Consider the following 19,181-nt stretch of genomic DNA (forward strand, 5'->3'; position numbering starts at 1 on the left):
ATTTTCATAGAGGTACAACATTAAAGGCGGAAGGAGAGAGAGGTGCCCAAGAAGGATTTCTAAGACCATGAGAGTCGGTGAGAGGAGAAGTCATAAAGAGGGAGAAGGAGCTAGAGAGAAGACTGTGAAAAAAACAAGAGGGCATAATGAATTAGGGTTAAGGTTAGATGATATAAGTATAATACCAACCGGGTCGGGCAAGTAGGTCGATCTGTGGGGAATGGATTGAGCCAACAAGTGGACCATGTAGTTGAGTGGGTTGAGCCATTCAGGTGAGAGGTAAGACAATATTAGGCTCGAGTCTACCAAAGGGTCATATGTCATTTTTCTTATATAATAATTTTATAAGATTCAAACTAATTATATGATATTATGTCATATTTATATATAATCTATACAAATATTAAAAAAAAACATATATTTTTCATGTTACAAACAACGGTTTGTGACACCACGTGCTGATATTACCCTTAAATTAGTTTTTTTATTTTTTTGGCTAAAAAATGTGATTTTTAGATTTATATAACTTATTTTAATTTAATATGTTTTAATATTTTATGTAAAATATTATTTATTATATGCATATAGAAACGTTGAATCAAAATGTCTAGAATAATAATAAATATATTGATCCATTGCATGATAGATAAAATAATAATGGTAATTTATAATTAATTATGCGTGAATCAATGTGATCACATCTTATTAATTTTACTACATAAACTGCAGCGAATGCAGTGGCAACATAGTTAATAGCTTAGCACAAAACGGAAACTTAGAGAAAGAAACGTTTGGAAATTAATTTCTCAAAAGTCAATGAAAATTGGAAACATAAAACCGACGTTTCGGGGGCGGAGAGAGAGAGAGAGAGAGAGAGAGAGAGGGGATAAACTTAGAAGTATAGCATTTACAACTACCCACTTTATTACAAGAACAACCAACCCGCTCGGAGATATTATCTGTCATTTTTAAATGCCCGCTCGAACCTTTCCACAAATTCGTTCATGCCTTATTCTTGATGACGACAATTTGAAGTAAATTCAGCGGTGATTGTTGTTTTGGTTTTGTTGATGATGTATTGGTAGTGATAGAGTAGTTGCATCACAGTGATTGTAAAAGCAGTTTCAGTTGCGGAATTGGGGTGGGTTTTGTGTAACGTAAGTTTCAATTTGGTTTATGAATTTTAGGGGGAAGTAGGAAATAGGGTTTTGGGATTTTGGGAAAAAACATTGGACGGGAGGAGTTAAGGAAATATGGGGTTGATATCGGGAATGGTGATGGGAATGCTGTTCGGGATCGCATTGATGGCGGGTTGGAAGTACATGATGCAGTATCGGGCCACCAAGCGTGTTGCTAAGGTTTTTGAAGATTCTTCATTTTCTCATAGTGATTGATTTCTTCGGATTTGTCAAATTTTTGGAATTAGATGTTGCTAGTGTTGTTTTGCTGTGAGTTTTATTTGGGTTTTCTCTTCCTGGTGGTTTTGTTCTATTTGCATATTATTATGTAGAAATAAGTTGTGTGCGTTTAGTTTGCATCTTACTTTATAATATGTTGCATAGTATACCTGTTTTCTGGATTTTTAGGTGTTGATGAAATTTGGGAGGGGTTGAAATTTCGTGAATATCTTTATTATATTTCAAAATAATGGTGTTCTTTTTGTGTGGACAGGCGGTTGATATTAAACTACTGAGCTCACTGAACAGGGAGGATATGAAAAAGATATGCGGGGAAAACCTTCCTGAGTGGATATCTTTTCCTGTTTTCGAGCAGGTTAGAGTATTTCTTTATAGTTTTGCTGGTTGACTTGAAGCCTTTGTAAGTGTACATTCGGTATAGAAACCTGATGGTGATAAATCATTTTTGTTTGGTATGGTTCTATGTTCTTTAATATTGCATAGCGAGTTTTCTTTCGATTTTAAAAATAATTCTTCATTCTACTCTGTATCTCTCTGGCTCACAAATAGTTTCTCATTCTACTCTATATCTGTCTGGCTTACAAATAGTTTGTCTCAACTTCCCAACCCGAATAGAGGAATATTGCTTTAGGGAACGTGTTCTAGAACCTAGTTCTTTCGCTATGGATATGGATCTTTAGCTTTCATTTGCATCTAGAAGCATTCTGTTAGTTGCTGTGGAGAAGACCTTGTGAAAAGAGGACTACATTAAGTCTCCAATTACTGTAGGTTGAGGCTTTGCTTTGTTGAACTTGAATTCAATTGGTCTAAAGGAGAGGAGTTAGTTGATGCAGAGGCTTGGATAAGTAGAACATTTAAAAGCTAGTTAAGAAATGAACATTGTTCTTTTGAATTGTTGAATAATAGCTAGAGAGGTAGTTTTGATGCTTTTGGCATTGTTTCCTAGAACCCTTAACTATACTTAAACTAAAAAACCGCTTTGGAAGAGTTTATTTCTGTTCTCGACTTGAGTGTTAATAAAATATATGATGAGACTGTCTCCCTGGAATGATGTGACAAAAGGGTGTTTTCTTATTCTAATATTAATTGGCATCTGATCTATTGCACAGATTGAGAGTTAGAGAATAGCTATGAGCATTTAGAAGGCACAGCCTGTTTAGATTTTCTCATCAATGTAAGACATAGTCCTAGAAAAATATCCTTCTTTTGCAATAAGCTATACCCTTGTTTAAGTTTTAGAGAATTTCATAATTATTTCTTTTCTCCCCAGTGTTAGGTTTTATTTTTTCTGTTGATCAAACAAAACAAAATGGAATTGGTTATTGATGTTCATTTCATGTCCATCTGCTTACCCTTTCAGGTGAAATGGCTGAATAAACAACTGGGAAAATTGTGGCCATTTGTTGCAGATGTAAGCTTCTCTTCTTTCCGTAATGCTCGTCATACTACTTCTGTGAGGCACCTTCCATATTTAGCTTCAGAAGTTGGAATCTGAGAAAACAAACTCCCATATTTAGGGTCCCAATTTGACAAGAGTTTGAGATTAAACGAAAGCTTTAAATTTTATACTCATACTATGACACTTAAGAACATATGAAATCCAGATTGCCCTGTTTCTTAATTTTAGTTGATGTACTCCGTTGTTTGTAACACCACAAAAAAGTTAAGAAACATAAAAGATCATAGACGATTCATAATTTTATAGTAATGAGTAAAACATACATGCTTTGCACTTATTTCGAGACTTTCTTCAAAAACACTAAAATTTATTAAATAAAAACCCAGTAAATCAAAATAAATCTGAATCCGTACAATAAAAGATTATGAAGGAATAACAATGAACAGGATAAATAAATTCATTATTTTTGCTATCTGTACGTACTTCTAGTTATTAAGATTAGCTGAGTTTTATAAATATTCTTTAGTAATAATTTTATTCTCTTGATGGATCGTTAATTGACAAAATTTTTTATTAATAATGTAATGATGCTTAAAAGATTAAGTACCAAAATAATTTTTTTTTATTCGAATTTTTCACATTAAGTTGCTTCTTTACTCTTCATTCTTAGAGCATTGCATTATTAATGTCTGTGTATTTATTTAAGAAGATTCCTCAAATCTTTGTGACTGACTACAAAAGAAGTTGAGAAGTGTTACTTTTAAGTTTTTACTCATAATTTGAATAGAATAAGTCCTCTTATAATTGTTAAGGGGATGGAAAATTGCACTAATTTGTGTTTTGATGACATTCTAGTTTTAATTAGATGCTAACAATTATAACTGTGCTTAATTGTGAGACAAAAATATGAACATTTCTTTCTTAAGGTTTGAATTGTGTTTCATATATAAATAGTCAAAGGATAAAAAACCTAACCCAAAATCTGGTGGATTATTGGAATGATCCAAATTTAGGTTTGAATCCTATTTCTTATTTCATTCCTTTTAATAATGGTCATTTAGTTAAATCTTGCATAATAACCATTATAGCAATATACACAATTTTCATTAAAGCAAACAGTATGAAAAGGATATTTTAGGTAGATGAATAATTACAAGAAACCTTCAAAATTATTCATACTTTTACAATAGGTATAGACAGATAGATTGGTGATGGTAGATGTGTTGATATCAAGGGTATTGGTGGAAGTGTTGTATCACAATTTGGGGACTATCAATTGTCGTACATTTGTAAATGTTATAGTACAATCTCCAAATCTTTTATTAAAGATCGGTCTTCATCTATTTATTTCCTCATTCTTCCGTACTTAATGCAATTTCTGATTTGATAATTGAATGTTTTGCTTGTCCCACTGGTTTGCTTCTACATTTTTTAATTTCAGGCTTGCAATTGAGTGAGTTCAAATTTCTATACTTATTGAATTGAATGGTTCCTTTCCCAGGCAGCAGAGGCTGTCATAAAAGAATCTGTTGAACCATTGTTGGAAGAATATCGTCCTCCAGGGATTACTTCTTTGAAATTCAGCAAATTGTCTCTTGGAACTGTGGCTCCTAAAATTGAAGGTTGCAACACTGTTGACAAATCATTGTTTATTAACCTCATAACTATATCGTGACCAACCTTGCTTCATCTTCTCTTTAATGCTTGAATCAAACTGGTTTACATTTGATCATTTGACGTGTTTGCTGGTGATGGTCCTTTTCAAAATTTTTTGTTGGCTTAAATTTCATTGATGTTAAATCAATCTGTTTTCTCATTTTGCTTCATTATATTTCTTACCGGTTGGGATTGTTATTAGCATCATATTGACAGAATAGATTCTTCTAGACAATGGTAAAGGTGGAGACCTATTCAAAATTTCTAAGTGCGTTCAAGTTATGGAGACTTGAGGGTTTATCTGTGCTCATAATCGAAAACTTTTTTTAACTTAGGGTCATGCTAAAACTCATACAACTGTGTGATACAAAACTAGTGTTTGTGTTGGAAAGGCAATATGTTCAGTCTCTCTACTGCATTAGGCTTCTGTGCTTTCAAGGAGAATCTTGATAGAACAACTTAAATTATTCTATATGCTTGGCTACTTGAATACATCCTGCCTAATCTATTCCCTCAAATTATGGAAGAAAGAAATATATGTTAAAAGTCCACAATATGATGCAAAACTATGTAGTAAAACATTGTTTATGCTGTTATTTTCTACATGATTTCCCATCAAGCTAGCACAGCAAAGCAGTGGGAAGCCTTTCTTGGGGGAGGGTGGTTGTAGATCCACTGAGAAACTCATCCTGAAGTCAAAAGCCTTTCGGAATATTCACCAGAAACCTGCATATCCGCTAACTTCAAACCATTGTTGATGGACCTCACCTTTGTGTTCCAAATTCTGAAAACCATCACTGGCCAACTCCACTCAACAAATTCAAGTACTTCCTATGGCTCTGTGGCCGTAATTGTTTTCCGACCAAGACACTCTGGACCACATACATATTTCAGCGGAAACTTCTTCCCTCACGGTCCATTTAAATTGGAAACTGTTCTCCATTTGCTTTTAGACTGCTTGGAATTATACAACATCAACTACATTATATGCTGATTAGTTATCTTTGTGTGCGAGATTGTCAGGAGCAACTTCACATTAGTTGATAATGAGCCCTGGCGTGTGAGATTTTTGAATTTCTAGAATTTTTGTGGGATAAATAGTTTGTGCAGTTATTATTGCGCCTAATACACACTTAATTGATGCAACAGTTTTATGATTTTCCAATTTGTATTGTCAATTATGTTGTGTATGCGCATCTACCTAATTGCGTGCCAATTACTTAAATCCCTCCAGGAATTCGAGTTCAGAGTCTTAAAGAAGGTCAAATCACTATGGATATTGACCTCCGATGGGGTGGTGATCCAAGCATTATACTTGCTGTTGAGGCTGCACTTGTTGCTTCTATACCCATTCAGGTTGGTGCACAGTAAATTTTAGCTCTCCAGCTAGAAATTTTGGGCCCACCAGGTTTTGTTGTTATAATTTGTGTTGGCACTGTATGTTCTATCTTTTCTAATGATCCTTTATTCATGTCTTAGTATTATGGTCTGAAATGAAAAATTTGCCAATGTGTGTTTGTTGCAGCTGAAGGATCTTAAAGTTTTTACCGTCGTTCGTGCTATTTTCCAACTTGCAGATGAAATTCCTTGCATATCTGCGGTGGTTGTTGCTCTTCTTGCCGAGGTACATTATTGAGCAAACCTGTTTATTTGTTATAATAGACTTGATTCAAGTACACACTTGAATTGTGTGAGAGGAGGCTATGCAAAATATTTAGTTGATGATAAATCTCAAAAGCTGAAGACGAGTCCTTATTGGTGTTCTTCTGGTTATGCTGAGTGATCAAAATTTTGATCTCTGGATGGTGGACTCAAGATTAGAGTATTCTGTTGCTCGAAAATTTGGTTTCTACTGCTCAATAGGGACTATATGCAGTAAGAGGAGTAAACAAATTGCATTATGATCAGGTGGAAAGTTTAATTAGGAAAGATAACTAGTTTCCTTCAATCTTTTGGCATCTTAGAGTCTTTACTTTCCCATGTGTACACTTGTTACAGTGCCTTTACTATGAAATCTTGGAATTCAGAAGTTAAAAGATGAATAATTGGCCCATCAAGTGAATCAAATTCATTCAAGGTGAAAACAAAATCGTAACTAAGATTCTGCTTTGAAGTTTAGGATGATTTTCTCTTGGTTTAGGTCTTCATTGCAGTATGTGATGTTTTCACCACATGAAATTTCATTGGCATGGAGTGCTCTCTGTAAGAAGGTGACTATACAATGTTTAAAACTTCGAAGAGAAACTATGTAACCTAGAGTGAAAATCGAGGTTTTCCAAGATGGAATAGTAATAGTTTACCATATTCACTGATACCATATTTTATCAGCTTTCCTGATGCCATAGACATCCGAAGTCTTAGCATTATCAGAGAGTATGTTGGTTTTGGATCATCTTATTACTATCTTTTTCTTATTAATTTCATTCTTCTTGTTCTTATTAATATATGTGCTTTTTTTCTTTCCCTGTTACTCAGCCAAAGCCACGAATTGATTATACTTTGAAGGCTGTTGGTGGAAGTTTAACAGCTATTCCTGGGATTTCTGATATGATTGATGTAAGTTGTGAAATTTTTCCTTCTTAGTTCAATAATTTTCTTTGTTATTTGGACTGACTAAGTTGTTTTATTTCTGCAAGGATACTGTTAATACTATAGTGACGGATATGCTACAATGGCCCCACAGGATTGTTGTTCCCATTGGTGGCATACCTGTGGATACAAGGTGAATCCATTTATTTTCTTTACTCTTCAAACTGCTCTTTTTAGATTATTATGTTTGACTTCATGTATCTCATCTATTTGATGGTTCGGCAACATTTGAGATTTCATTCTTTGAAAACTTGCATCAAATTTTTTTTTTTTTTGATAATTTTCTTTTCATTTCATTCAATGATAACTACTAAAAGACCAAAAGGTAGGAAGTTAAGCTTGTGACAGCACAGAAATAAGTGAGCTGGAACTTTGAGTATCATGAAACGACACCCAAAAATTGTAGTGGAGAGTTAAGAATGTTTCTTTCTTTCTATATCACTGCTGATAGTGTATTTTCATTTGTTTGGTATATATAGGATGTCAATCATGGTATTACAACAGATGTTTAAGACCCAAAAGTAAGAGAGGGGATGTATATCTTCAGCTTTCTGCAAGGGTTTATACATTTTTCCTATGAGAAAATGGGTTTTGGAAATTAAAGTGGGGATGGCGAGTTTTTTGTAAAATAAGAAATCCATATCTTCTTCTTGGGGATGGTAAGTTTTTTGTAGAATAAGAAATACATATCACCTTCTTGCTTCATGAGACTGGTAGCAAACTCTAATGTACCCAGGGTAATTGGTAACTTGAGACAAAATAAGCATAGCATGAAACTTCAAAATGCATCTGCTACTCCCATTCTTTTGTATAAGAAATACCATGTGAATACTTGTATCAACATGCTCCGAGTGACTGGCTTATATTGTTTTTCTGAATCTTCCAGTGAGTTGGAGCTTAAGCCAGTGGGAAAGCTCACAGTAACTGTGATAAGGGCCAGTGACCTTAAAAACATGGAATTGATTGGAAAATCTGATCCCTATGTTGTTGTACACATTCGTCCTCTATTTAAAGTCAAGACAAAGGTCATAGAGAACAATTTGAATCCTGTTTGGAATCAGACATTTGACTTAATCGCAGAAGACAAGGAGACGCAGTCACTCATTCTTGAGGTTTGTAATCTCTCTACTTTTTGCGTTTTCTCCAGGTTATTTATGTAGTGTTTTCTTGAGTTCCTGAGGATGACCATGTTTCCTATGTTAAACTTTAATGCATCCTAGATCTTCGGAATGCACCTTTTTGTTTTTCCTTAAAGTATGTATTATATCATTCTTTTAGTTTTGGTCCTGAAGTGCCTTGCAAAGCAGTAATTGTGATGTGTGATTCCTTTTCTGTTGTACGTAATTGATGAGAAATTGGTGTTACGTCTCAATTACATGTCATTTGCCTAGTTTCAGAATCTGTGCTGACACATAAAAAAAAAAAAAAGGTCCTCACAGGGGAGAACCTGATCTGTAATGTTGAAAGTTGGAACAACATACGAGTCTTGAGTTCCTGTAGTGCCCTGTGGAAGGGCAGGAAAAAGGCCATATCTCAATGACAACCGCTGTCATTCAGTTATGTCTCACTAAATGTGGAGTATGCTTTTACTAATACTGTTGGAAACTTTGCTTGTCACTCGATCTCTTGTTCCCTGGATTCCTTTTCTGTGTATGGTTAGGTTAGTCTTTGGTCAGTTCCGTTGCCTAAACACTAATGCTTAGAATTCTTTTGTACTGGAAACAGGTATTTGATCAAGACATTGGGCAGGACAAGCGATTGGGCATTGCAAAATTACCTCTGATTGAGCTGGAAGCTGAAAAATCAAAGGAAATCGATCTGAGGCTGCTCCCATCACTTGATATGCTTAAAATTAAAGATAAGAAGGATAGGGGAACTCTGACAATTCAGGTACATATGTTACTTACTATGATTGTTTAAATCTTTCTTTTACCTTAAGAAGTTGGAAACATACATAATAAAGGCTTGTCTCAGTGTCACATGTGGCCAACACTCTCATGTGTGGTATTTAGGAAATTATCTTTTCCCTCTCTCTTTCCCTTTTCATTTTCTTTTTCTTTTTAATGCTTGGGTGGCTCAATCATGCTTAATGTTTTGAAGTTTTGCTGTCCGTTTCTTCGGTCAATTAGCTCCGAGTTTGTTGGTTAGCAAGATGCATCCTGGTTTCAGGTCTTGTATCATGAATTTAACAAGGAAGAGCAGTTGGCTGCCCTTGAAGAAGAGAAGAGGATCTTGGAAGAAAGAAAGAAACTGAAAGAGGCAGGAGTAATTGGGAGCACTATGGATGCCCTTGATGGTGCAGCCTCACTTGTCGGTTCTGGGGTTGGTATGGTTGGTACTGGTATTGGTGCTGGAGTGGGACTCGTGGGAACTGGCTTAGGGGCCGGAGTAGGCATTGTTGGGAGTGGTCTTGGAGCTGTTGGTAGCGGTCTGAGCAAAGCCGGAAAGTTCATGGGCAGGACCATCACCGGCCACTCCAGTTCATCTAAGAGGAGTGGATCCTCCACACCGGTGAACCCTCAGGAAAACGGAGGTGCAAAACCACTGTAATTGTGACCTGGGCATTCGCCTATTAGGTTCTTGTGAATTTAGTCTTTATGATTAGATTGCAGTCTATAAATTCCTTTGGTTTGACTATCTCTGGCGTGGAAGTTGGATGTTCATTTTCCTGATCCTTTTGTGTTTCTAGTGGTGAGACTGGCATCTACGACCACCTCAAGTGGTGATTGCTTTTCTCAACAGGCTGAAAAGGATATGTTCTTTGTGTTATATTCTTACTCTCTTCTATGAATGTAATCTTTGATTGAATTTGTTGGCATTAACTGGAAATGCTCTTAAGTTTTATACTTCCAATAACCATATATATATACTCATTTAAATCCTCTTTGCTGTGCGACTTGCACAATAGGCAGATGAGAGAATCTCATACAAATTCTTGAACCTTTGATGGGAATCCAATTCATGTCCTCTTTTATAGTATATTCTCGTTCAGATTGTCTATCTTTAGTTAAATGAATGCATCTGAATCGACCACCTAAAAAGTCTTATGATGCGGAAACAAAAAGGAGGTGTGTGAGAAGTTTACTTATTTGATAATCGGGCTGGTAATGTTCGTATTGGCTATGTGATTCTCGTAAGAAGATGAATGCATGATGATATTATCTTGTGTTAGTTGAAAAGCTGGCGGTGGTCCATGTGGATACAAAACTCAATATGGATGGAAGACATAGAATTTTCTTTGAGGATTTTTAGTCATAAATTTATTTGTTTGGTTTAAGGCGTCTTAGTATGTCTCTGTTCCATTTCACTTGTTTGTACGTTCAATTTAAAGTGTTTCCACGTGAAATTCTTGGATGAATTGGGCATAACATGTTCACTCAGTTATTATCTTTAATAGATATCTGATTTTGTGAAATAATCGTGAAAACCAGTATACTTTTGTCTTAGGGTAAAAGCGTGAGGTTGCAGGGCATGCGGCAATCTCGTGATTTCATCACTATCGTACTGTTGTAGGAGCGCACTAAGCGAGGACGTAACAATAACACATCTGTTGAGATTTTCCGAGTCCGTGATGGAAAAACGTGGCAACTCTCTCCCTTCACATGCATCTAACTATTTTATTCTTTCTATCATTTTTTTATATGAATATCATATTTGAATCAAAATTTGAATGTAGCTGCTACAATGACGGGAAAAAAATTAACTAACTTATAAATGTATAAATACATAATGCATATAATTGTATAAAAACAATGTATGTTATATCACTTATAAGTTCTTATTCAATGTCATGTACACATAATTAAAATACATCATATCATTACTAAAAAAAATTATAGAATATTGTAGATGAATTATATTATAGCTTTGCATATTTTACATTGTATATATATTTGATGTAATATTTTAAAATTGCATTGATAATTTATCTTTAAAAAAGTTCAATATATATGACAGCACAAGTAAATATTATGTAAGTTTTTTGAATAGTTATGTGAAAAAGAAAATATACGGATTGTAAATTCACAGAGTTCGTTTAGATTCTATACTCATTATAAAAGTTATAATTTTTGTATAGTATTTATTTTAAATAAAAAATTTATAATAATACACATTTAGAATGATTATAATAGATATTTTTAGAGGGTGCAAATAATAAAGGCATTTTTTTTTATAATTTAGATTGATAAAAGCATATTCATGATAAAAAAATTAGTGTATATCATGGGGATCATTTTATTATATTTTATAGTGCAGGGACAAATACACTTAATACATAATTTAGAGATACAAAATATATTAAATCATTAAAATAAGAGATGGAAGAACATAGAAATGGGACTCCCCATCCAAACCTAAAAAGCCTACCAAATATGCCTTCGATATCTACAACATAAGATGCCCCTTAGCTTTGATGCTTTATTATATTAATGTCCACTAAACCAGCTTTGGGTCATTAATTATGGTAATTAAATTAGTGTTTTTCGTTAATTATGGTAATTTAGTTACTTGTCTCGAGAAATATATGTACTAAAAAGAGAGAGAGAGAGAGAGAGAGAGAGTGGGGCTCACGTGATATTTTACCTCTTTTCACTTTCATCTCATGTTGAAAAGTTCAAAAATCTTCTTCTTCCTTCTCTTACATTTAGTACATAAAAAATAGTCAACTACAAAAGTCAAACATCATCATTCTTTTCTTCTCTCTCTCTTTTTTTTTCTTTTTATCTAATTTTATTTGGATTAAGAAAAAAAGGGATAATTTCTCACATTATCTTTGTCCACAATGTTTTTATTAAAATTGGTCACATAAAATGCTATAAGGCTAAGAAAAATGTTGGAAAATTATGTTTAATTATTGTAAGTTACTATTATAATATTTCAATTCGAAAATTCGCTCACAAAAAGGGGAAATTGCGAAGAAATTTCAAGGAGTCGAAATGGAGTGATACAGGTTATTTTTTTTAATTTCTTGTGGAGTAATTTACTGCGGTTAATTTTTTTTTAACCCCAGTTAATTTGTACAGATCATTAGTAAGCACGTGCGATCCGGAGCGCGGGGGGTACATCATACATGGGTGAGACCAGAGTTATTCCTTGAGTACTTGATAACGTCACCAATGGGATGGTGCAGGGAATAATTTGAGGTTTTACACGCGCACCCCACTGGCGAGTACCACGACAACTACAATACGCAGTTTTTTATCGCTTTCCCGACTTTGTCCCGTTGCCTTTGGTTTGTACGTTTTGATCCTCTTTGGTTTTGACCTTTTGTCATTATTTCAGTCCGACCCTTGCACTTGTCTTGAAATGCTGTTCAACCCCTTTTTCTTTCACTATTTTTTCATCTGCATCCAAAACTGAACCCAAATGAAAATCCACTGCATATCTAAATAATATATAAGTATTCATCATATAAGCAATATATAATCCCAAACTCACAAACCTGAAAAAGTGCAGTAGAGAAGAAATTTTGTATCAAAGAAAAGATTAGCTTTCAATGCTGCGGATACAAAAGTCAATACCTTTTTAGTCTGACGCCATTACATCCCAATTCTCTCTCTGGGCTGTCCTCTTTTTCTTTTGCATTAATTATATATACCCAAATCATTTGATTCAATTTTAATGGGATATAAAAATTTAAGTCAAGAGTTGAGAATTACAATAAATCAATTATTAAAAATGAATAATGTGGCATTTATATATTAAAAAAATGACATACTCTTATAAAAATATGTTGAAAGGGTCCCAATGGTATATATTCTTCAGCACCTAAATAAAGAAATTGAAAAAAACACAAGAATTTCCAAAATAATTTTAAAGAATGAGAATAAGAATTGATTGATGTGAAGAGTTTGTTGTTAGTCAACTTGAAATAGAAACCATTCTTGTTTGCTTTACCCCACACTGCGCAGTCTATGCTCAACAATATACAAACATCTCTATCCCTGTCTCTATCTCTATCCCTTACTTCTCCTATTTTATCTAATAATATACAATCAACTATAATGTTTTTATGACCACAAGCTAGTTTATTTTTGCATCACAATTCATTCATTGATATTTTCAAACTATATTTTTAAAATCTGATGAGACTTCAATCTACAATTTTAATTACAAATTATTTTCATAAAAGGGTTCTATGCAGCCAAGATTCTTGGCATAATAAACTTGGATTTTTGATATATCTAAGTGAGAGTGAGACGCACCGTCACCAGGCTGTAGCGGTAGCATTTGAGTCACCAGTTGACAAAACACAGCTGAGAGAGGAGGAGAAGAAAGACGAAACCCGATAACCAACAAACTCATTTGCAGTCTCTCGCACACTCACTGCCCACCAGTCTCTTTCCATCATCTATACATACTCTTTGCTTCCATCCTCATTCCTCCCTCCTATTTTACCACAATGCCACCTCCTCCGGCGCCGCTCCACCATCGCCACGTCCGCCTCCTCCCACCCCTCCTCGCCGCTGCAGTAGCTTTAGCTTTCCTCTTGCTGTCAGTCATTTTTTACCGCAAGATCACACGCAAAAGAACTGTTCCAACGGATCTGAAGCCCCCATTTCCGCCACAGAGATTTTCCTTCTCTCTCCTCCGCCGGGCTACCGACTCATTCTCCGCCGCCAACCGACTCGGGCAAGGTGGGTTCGGGTCGGTTTACAAAGGGGTCCTTCCTTCGGGTCAAGAAATCGCGGTGAAGCTCATGAGCGAAGCTTCTATTCAAGGGGAGCGCGAGTTTCACAACGAGCTGTCGCTCGCTTCAAGTATAGACACCATCTGCTGCCCTTATGTTGTCTGTGTACTCGGATTTTCAACTTCAGACGGGAAAAAGGACTATAGATTTCGGTATTATGATCGTAGGAAGAAGAGAAGAGGAAGAAGGTTAGTGCTTGTCTACGAGTACATGCAAAATGGGAGCTTACAGGACGCTTTGTTAGATCGCAAGTGTGCGGAGTTGATGGATTGGAATAAGAGATTTGCAATCATTATGTCTGTAGCAAAGGGTCTTGATTATCTGCACAATTCTTGCGATCCGCCTATTATTCATGGAGATATCAAACCTTCAAATATATTGCTGGATTGCAATTTTGATGCCAAAATTGCTGATTTTGGGTTGGCCCAGGTGTTGTCCGGAGGGGATGAGAGGGTGGGGACGTTTGTGGAAGAGGAGGAGGAGAAGATTGAGAAGAAAGGGGATGATTACGGGTCGATCATTGAGGAAAATGAGAGCGTGGTCACAGAGGATGCAGTGGTTGTGAATGTGGAACAATCACCGGACAGTTATTGTGCGAGGATAATTGATGAGGAGGAAGGGTTAGGGGCAGTGGAGGCATCGCCTTCCGAGCCTTTGGAGAAGGAGGGCAGTGCTTCCGAAGTGATTTTGGATCGAATAAGCATTGACAGTGGGAATAGGAAAGGGACTGTGGGGAGGGGGAAGAGCGAGTCTGGGAGGGATTGGTGGTGGAAGCAAGAAAATATGAGTGGATTGTCTGATTCTGGGAGGGTAAAGGACTATGTAATGGAGTGGATTGGGAGTGAGATTAACAAGGAAAGGCCTAAGAAGGACTGGATCAGGTCTACAAGTTCCATAGAAGAAGGTGCTAAAGTGGAGCAAAAGAAGCAGGGGAAGAAGCTGGAGTGGTGGGCATCATTGGATAGAGAGGCAATGAGGAAGGAGAAGAAGAATAGGAAGCCAAGGGAATGGTGGAAGGAAGAATTTTGCGACGAACTGGCCAAGAAAAAGAAGAAAAGGGGGCTTAAATCTGATAATGAAGGAGAATTGTGGTGGCAAAGGGATGAAGATGGGGTGGCCGAGAGAAAGAGGAGTAGAAGCAGGGGAAGTAGGAGCAGCATTGACCGGTGGCTAGAAGGTTTTAGTGGGGAATTTCGAATAGGAAGAAGAAACAGCCAAGACTTTGCTAGTAGTGATATCCCCAAGAGTGGAGGTATTAGTAGTACCCCAAGTATGAGGGGAACCGTTTGTTACATTGCACCTGAATACGGTGGTGGTGCTCAGGCATCGGGAAAGTGTGATGTGTATAGCTTTGGTGTTCTCTTATTGGTTACCGTTTCAGGGCGAAGGCCATTGCAAGTGATGGCCTCGCCCATGCCCGAATTCGAAAGGGCTAATCTGATATCATGGGCTCGGCAGCTGGCCCTGAATGGGAGGCTATTGGATCTTGTTGATTCAAATATTCAGTCACTGGATCGAGAACAGGTGCTGTTATGCATTACCATTGCACTTCTCTGTCTCCAGCGATCGCCTAACAAACGCCCCGACATGAAGGAGATTGTGGAGATGCTTTCTGGCAAGTCGGAGCCGCCACATTTGCCATTCGAATTTTCTCCATCCCCACCATCCAATTTTCTATTCAAGTCCCGGAGAAAAGCTCGGTAAGTTCAATTCTGTATCAAGTCTAGTTTCACTAATGTAGAGCTTACTGTGCTAGAGTCTATTACACTTTTAACAGGGTCCTGTGTAGAATTTGGTGGAAGAAATGGAAAGATAGGCAATACACTTTTCATCTGCCTTTTTTCTTTTACGGAGTACAATTCTTGTCCCAAATCCTGATCCCTTTGACCTCTTTGGTAAATGATGAATGCACAAGGTTTCTCTTCATTATTGCTTCCTCACAAAGTGTTAATGCTTAGGAATCCCATGCATGAAGGGTAGGTAAAATATCAATGATAATTGATCTCACTTTTCAAGAGTTGAGGCCCCCTCTTGTACCAACGGATTCAGTGCCATTAGCTTTTTAGAGCTACACCTTTTGCAAGTTTATGGGTGTAGAAGTGGTATAGCCCTTTTGGGACCCAGAAATTATTTGGCTTTCTATCTTGTCTGCTGCCTTAAAAAAGGGGTAATCTTTGTTCAAAAGGGTCATTAGTTTCAGGCAAGAAAAACCAATCTAGGTCCCATTGTCATTCTAAAGTGATTGCTTTCATATTCATCTTCCTTTTGAATCCTTAATGCATAATCCCTTTGACATAATCCGTATAATGCGCAAAAGTAAGCATCCAAATGAAGGTCACTCGAGAAAGAAAAGGTGACTGAAGGCATACACATGGGATGTCTACTGATGTTTGTGTGTATTGTCATCACACGTTGGATGGAAACAAGGGATTTGGGCATCAAATGGAAGTCCCACGACTCTTGTGAGTCATCTTTTCAGAATAAAATTTGAGGCTGTGATAAAAATGGAGCGTTCCCTCAGTACAGACCAGTGCACCCCACGTCACTTGCTTTTTGAGGATATTTTCATCGTGAGGGGGACATTGTTCTTCAATAACCCACCATTTTATGGTTTCCAGATAGACTAAAACATAAAACAATGAAACAGATATTCAATGTACACCTTACATTAAGTATTTTCTTAGTTCTGACTCTACTGGTTTCTCGCATGCTCATAAAGAAGCTAACGAGTGAGCAGACGAATCATAAGTACGCAACTCAAAAGGAATGTATACGATCTGCTGAGATGAATTGTGTTCAAATGTTTAGTTCTGCATGTCCTCTTTCATCCTTAGCCCACTGTACCTCTTTATTGTGATTATCTTCCATCTTCAACCTCTTTCCAAGATCTCAATTCTGTATGTAAGCATGGAGGAGAGTTGACAGATAAGATAGGTGAGTGTGATGAGAAAGTTGAGACTGGTAGAATGAGGGTGTTAATGTGGAGGAGTTTTAGGCTCCTGAGAGCAAATAGTACAACTTGTTATTTTTCTATGGACTTTGAAGTTTGAACCATTTCTGGGGACTAGTATTCGCCATAATTAAATGGGCTATTCTGGAAAAGAAAGCAGACTCCGAAACTACCTGCACACATGTTTGGCCCAAACTTTTCTGATCCAAAACTATTTATATGCTGCAATAACTATGGAGTTAAAAAGGTTGTTGAAATGAGAAATTAATGCAAGCTAAAAGTGGAGAGGATGCGGTGTGTGGTTGGAAGGATTTATTGAATGGGGTGGGTTATGGTATGGACTATGGAGTGCAAGTGAGGTGTCAATTGTTTATCAATTTTGCATGCTGACCTATCGACAACCAACCACAAGCGGTTGCTGCATTAATTAAAATGAAATAATAAATAGGAGTGAGCTAACAGCCACCCTCCTCCATCCATCATCCTCTTACTTCCCATTTCTTCCTTCTCATGTCTGCCCTTCAACCCTCTCTTCAAGACCCCTACAAGTTGCTCAATCTCTCCCCCAACCCTGATGGCTCCATCACCCGGCTCAATCAGATCCCTACCCTACCCCCAACTCCCCACATTCCCCCCCCTTCCGACTCTCCCGCTCCCCTCGCCCTCTCCAAAGACGTACCCCTCAATCCTGCAAACAACACCTTCCTTCGCCTCTTTCGCCCCCTAAACCCTCCTCCTAACACCAAGCTTCCTCTCATTCTTTACTTCCATGGCGGTGGTTTTGTGTTATTAAGCGCCACTTCTTTCTTTTTTCACGACTCCTGCAACCTTATGGCGGTTCATTTCCCTGCTGTTATCGCTTCCCTCGAGTACAGGCTTGCGCCGGAACACCGTCTCCCGGCGGCTTACGACGACGCCATGGACGCTATCATGTGGGTTAAAACCCAAGCACTGCAGGGCGAAGGCGTTGATCCTTGGATGAAAGAGCTCCCCGACTTCTCTAGGGTTTTCCTGATGGGCAGCAGCGCCGGGGGGAACATGGTGTACCATGCAGCGCTGCGCGCACTGGATCTTGATCTCCAGCCCGTGAAAATCGTGGGGCTGATAATGAACCAGCCCTTCTTCGGTGGGTTGCGGCGGACTGAATCAGAGCTCAAATACATCAACGACCGCATCGTCCCTGCGCATGCAGCTGATCTGCTGTGGTCGCTGGCGTTGCCGGAGGGCGAGGATCGAGGGCACGAGTACTGCGACCCGATGGGTGGTGGGTCCCACGTCGACAAAATCGGACGGCTGCCGACGAGTTTGGTGAGAGGTTACGCCGGGGACCCACTGGTGGACAGGCAGAAGGAGTTCGCCAAGATGCTGGAGGCGCGTGGGGTGCGCGTGATACCGCAGTTCCTCGACGCAGGGCATCATGCAGTGGAGATTTATGACCCAGAATTTGCGCAGGCACTGTATGATGATATTAAAGATTTTATACGCTGTGTTGCTGCTGCGGATGATGAAGCTAATCAGTTAAGGTCAATAATGTAATAACCCATAAAGAGATTTAGTTGCAAATTAATTACTTCACTAAATGTATAATAATGCTGAGCTTATGGGTTCATTGTTTAATTAACCAAAAATTTCAAAAATAGTAATATAAAAATGATGTGCGGTTGAAGGAGAAATAAATCTCAGTAGAAAGGTACGTACATCACAATAACCTCAAAAATCAAAACCTTGGCATAGAGTGCAAGAAATTATGTTAAAAAAAGCTCCTCGCCTGTCATAACCTTACAAAACACTTGTATTCGTACAATAAATTTCAAAAATACTAGAAATCAATTCAAGAAACTGACAAGAAGTTGAAAAATCCGCCGAATGCTAGAAACCCATTCAAAAAATCGACAAAAAGTTCTAGCTATGACTATTACATACACTAGTCATTTACTGGGTTTATTTTTCCAATTTTGTGACACTTAGAAACTTAGCTATTCTCGTTTTGAATTGTGTACATGAGTACATCAATAGAAGCGTATATATAAATTTTTTATGACGTCTATCATTACTTAAGATATATACATATTATATTGATAAAATATAGAATTAGCCTTATTCGTTTCAAATAAAAAATTTTATAAGATAGGTTATAATTAAGAATGGTGTATGATAATTAGTGGTGATAAAACATAATGTAATATGGGGTGCTACAATTTTGGTTGGATATATTTGCTTTTTCGCAATATCAATTATTTTTCTACCAAAGTTCACTTATCTTGTTGATGAAGGTAACTCCCGCGAAAAAAAAAAAAGAAAAATAAAAGGACTGAAATTGAGAAAAATTAAAAAAAAAAAAAAGCAGGGCCAAGATACTACTCTAAAAAGTTAAAGAATGAAAAAGGCCAAATGGACTAAGTTACACGACAAAAAATAATAAATTTATGTAAGTTATGACGAACTTCTTTTATTATCTGTTCACTTACATGAACACTT

General features: G+C 37.0%; 3 protein-coding genes across 3 annotated transcripts; all 3 read left to right on the top strand.

Annotated features, from left to right (window-relative positions):
- Positions 1-826: 826 nt before the first annotated feature.
- On the top strand, positions 827-9,870 carry NTMC2T4 (Calcium-dependent lipid-binding (CaLB domain) family protein). The gene is made up of 11 exons (XM_011092835.3): positions 827-1,358; positions 1,672-1,773; positions 2,779-2,829; positions 4,319-4,439; positions 5,708-5,829; positions 5,999-6,097; positions 6,949-7,029; positions 7,110-7,195; positions 7,949-8,174; positions 8,788-8,952; positions 9,232-9,870. The coding sequence occupies exons 1-11, from the start codon at positions 1,254-1,256 to the stop codon at positions 9,610-9,612; spliced, it is 1,539 nt and encodes a 512-aa protein (XP_011091137.1). The 5' UTR covers positions 827-1,253; the 3' UTR covers positions 9,613-9,870.
- A 3,274-nt stretch (positions 9,871-13,144) lies between these two features.
- Positions 13,145-15,457, top strand: LOC105171653 (Protein kinase superfamily protein). The gene has a single exon (XM_011092849.3). The coding sequence runs from the start codon at positions 13,466-13,468 to the stop codon at positions 15,455-15,457; it is 1,992 nt and encodes a 663-aa protein (XP_011091151.1). The 5' UTR covers positions 13,145-13,465.
- A 2-nt stretch (positions 15,458-15,459) lies between these two features.
- On the top strand, positions 15,460-18,312 carry LOC105171664 (alpha/beta-Hydrolases superfamily protein). Its single transcript, XM_011092861.3, has one exon. It carries the CDS (start codon positions 17,214-17,216, stop codon positions 18,237-18,239), a length of 1,026 nt encoding a protein of 341 aa, XP_011091163.1. The 5' UTR covers positions 15,460-17,213; the 3' UTR covers positions 18,240-18,312.
- The last annotated feature ends 869 nt before the right edge of the window (positions 18,313-19,181 follow it).

This window comes from Sesamum indicum, linkage group LG1 (assembly GCF_026168435.1).
Source record: "Sesamum indicum cultivar Baizhima isolate 11 linkage group LG1, ASM2616843v1, whole genome shotgun sequence".
Classification (NCBI taxonomy): domain Eukaryota; kingdom Viridiplantae; phylum Streptophyta; class Magnoliopsida; order Lamiales; family Pedaliaceae; genus Sesamum; species Sesamum indicum.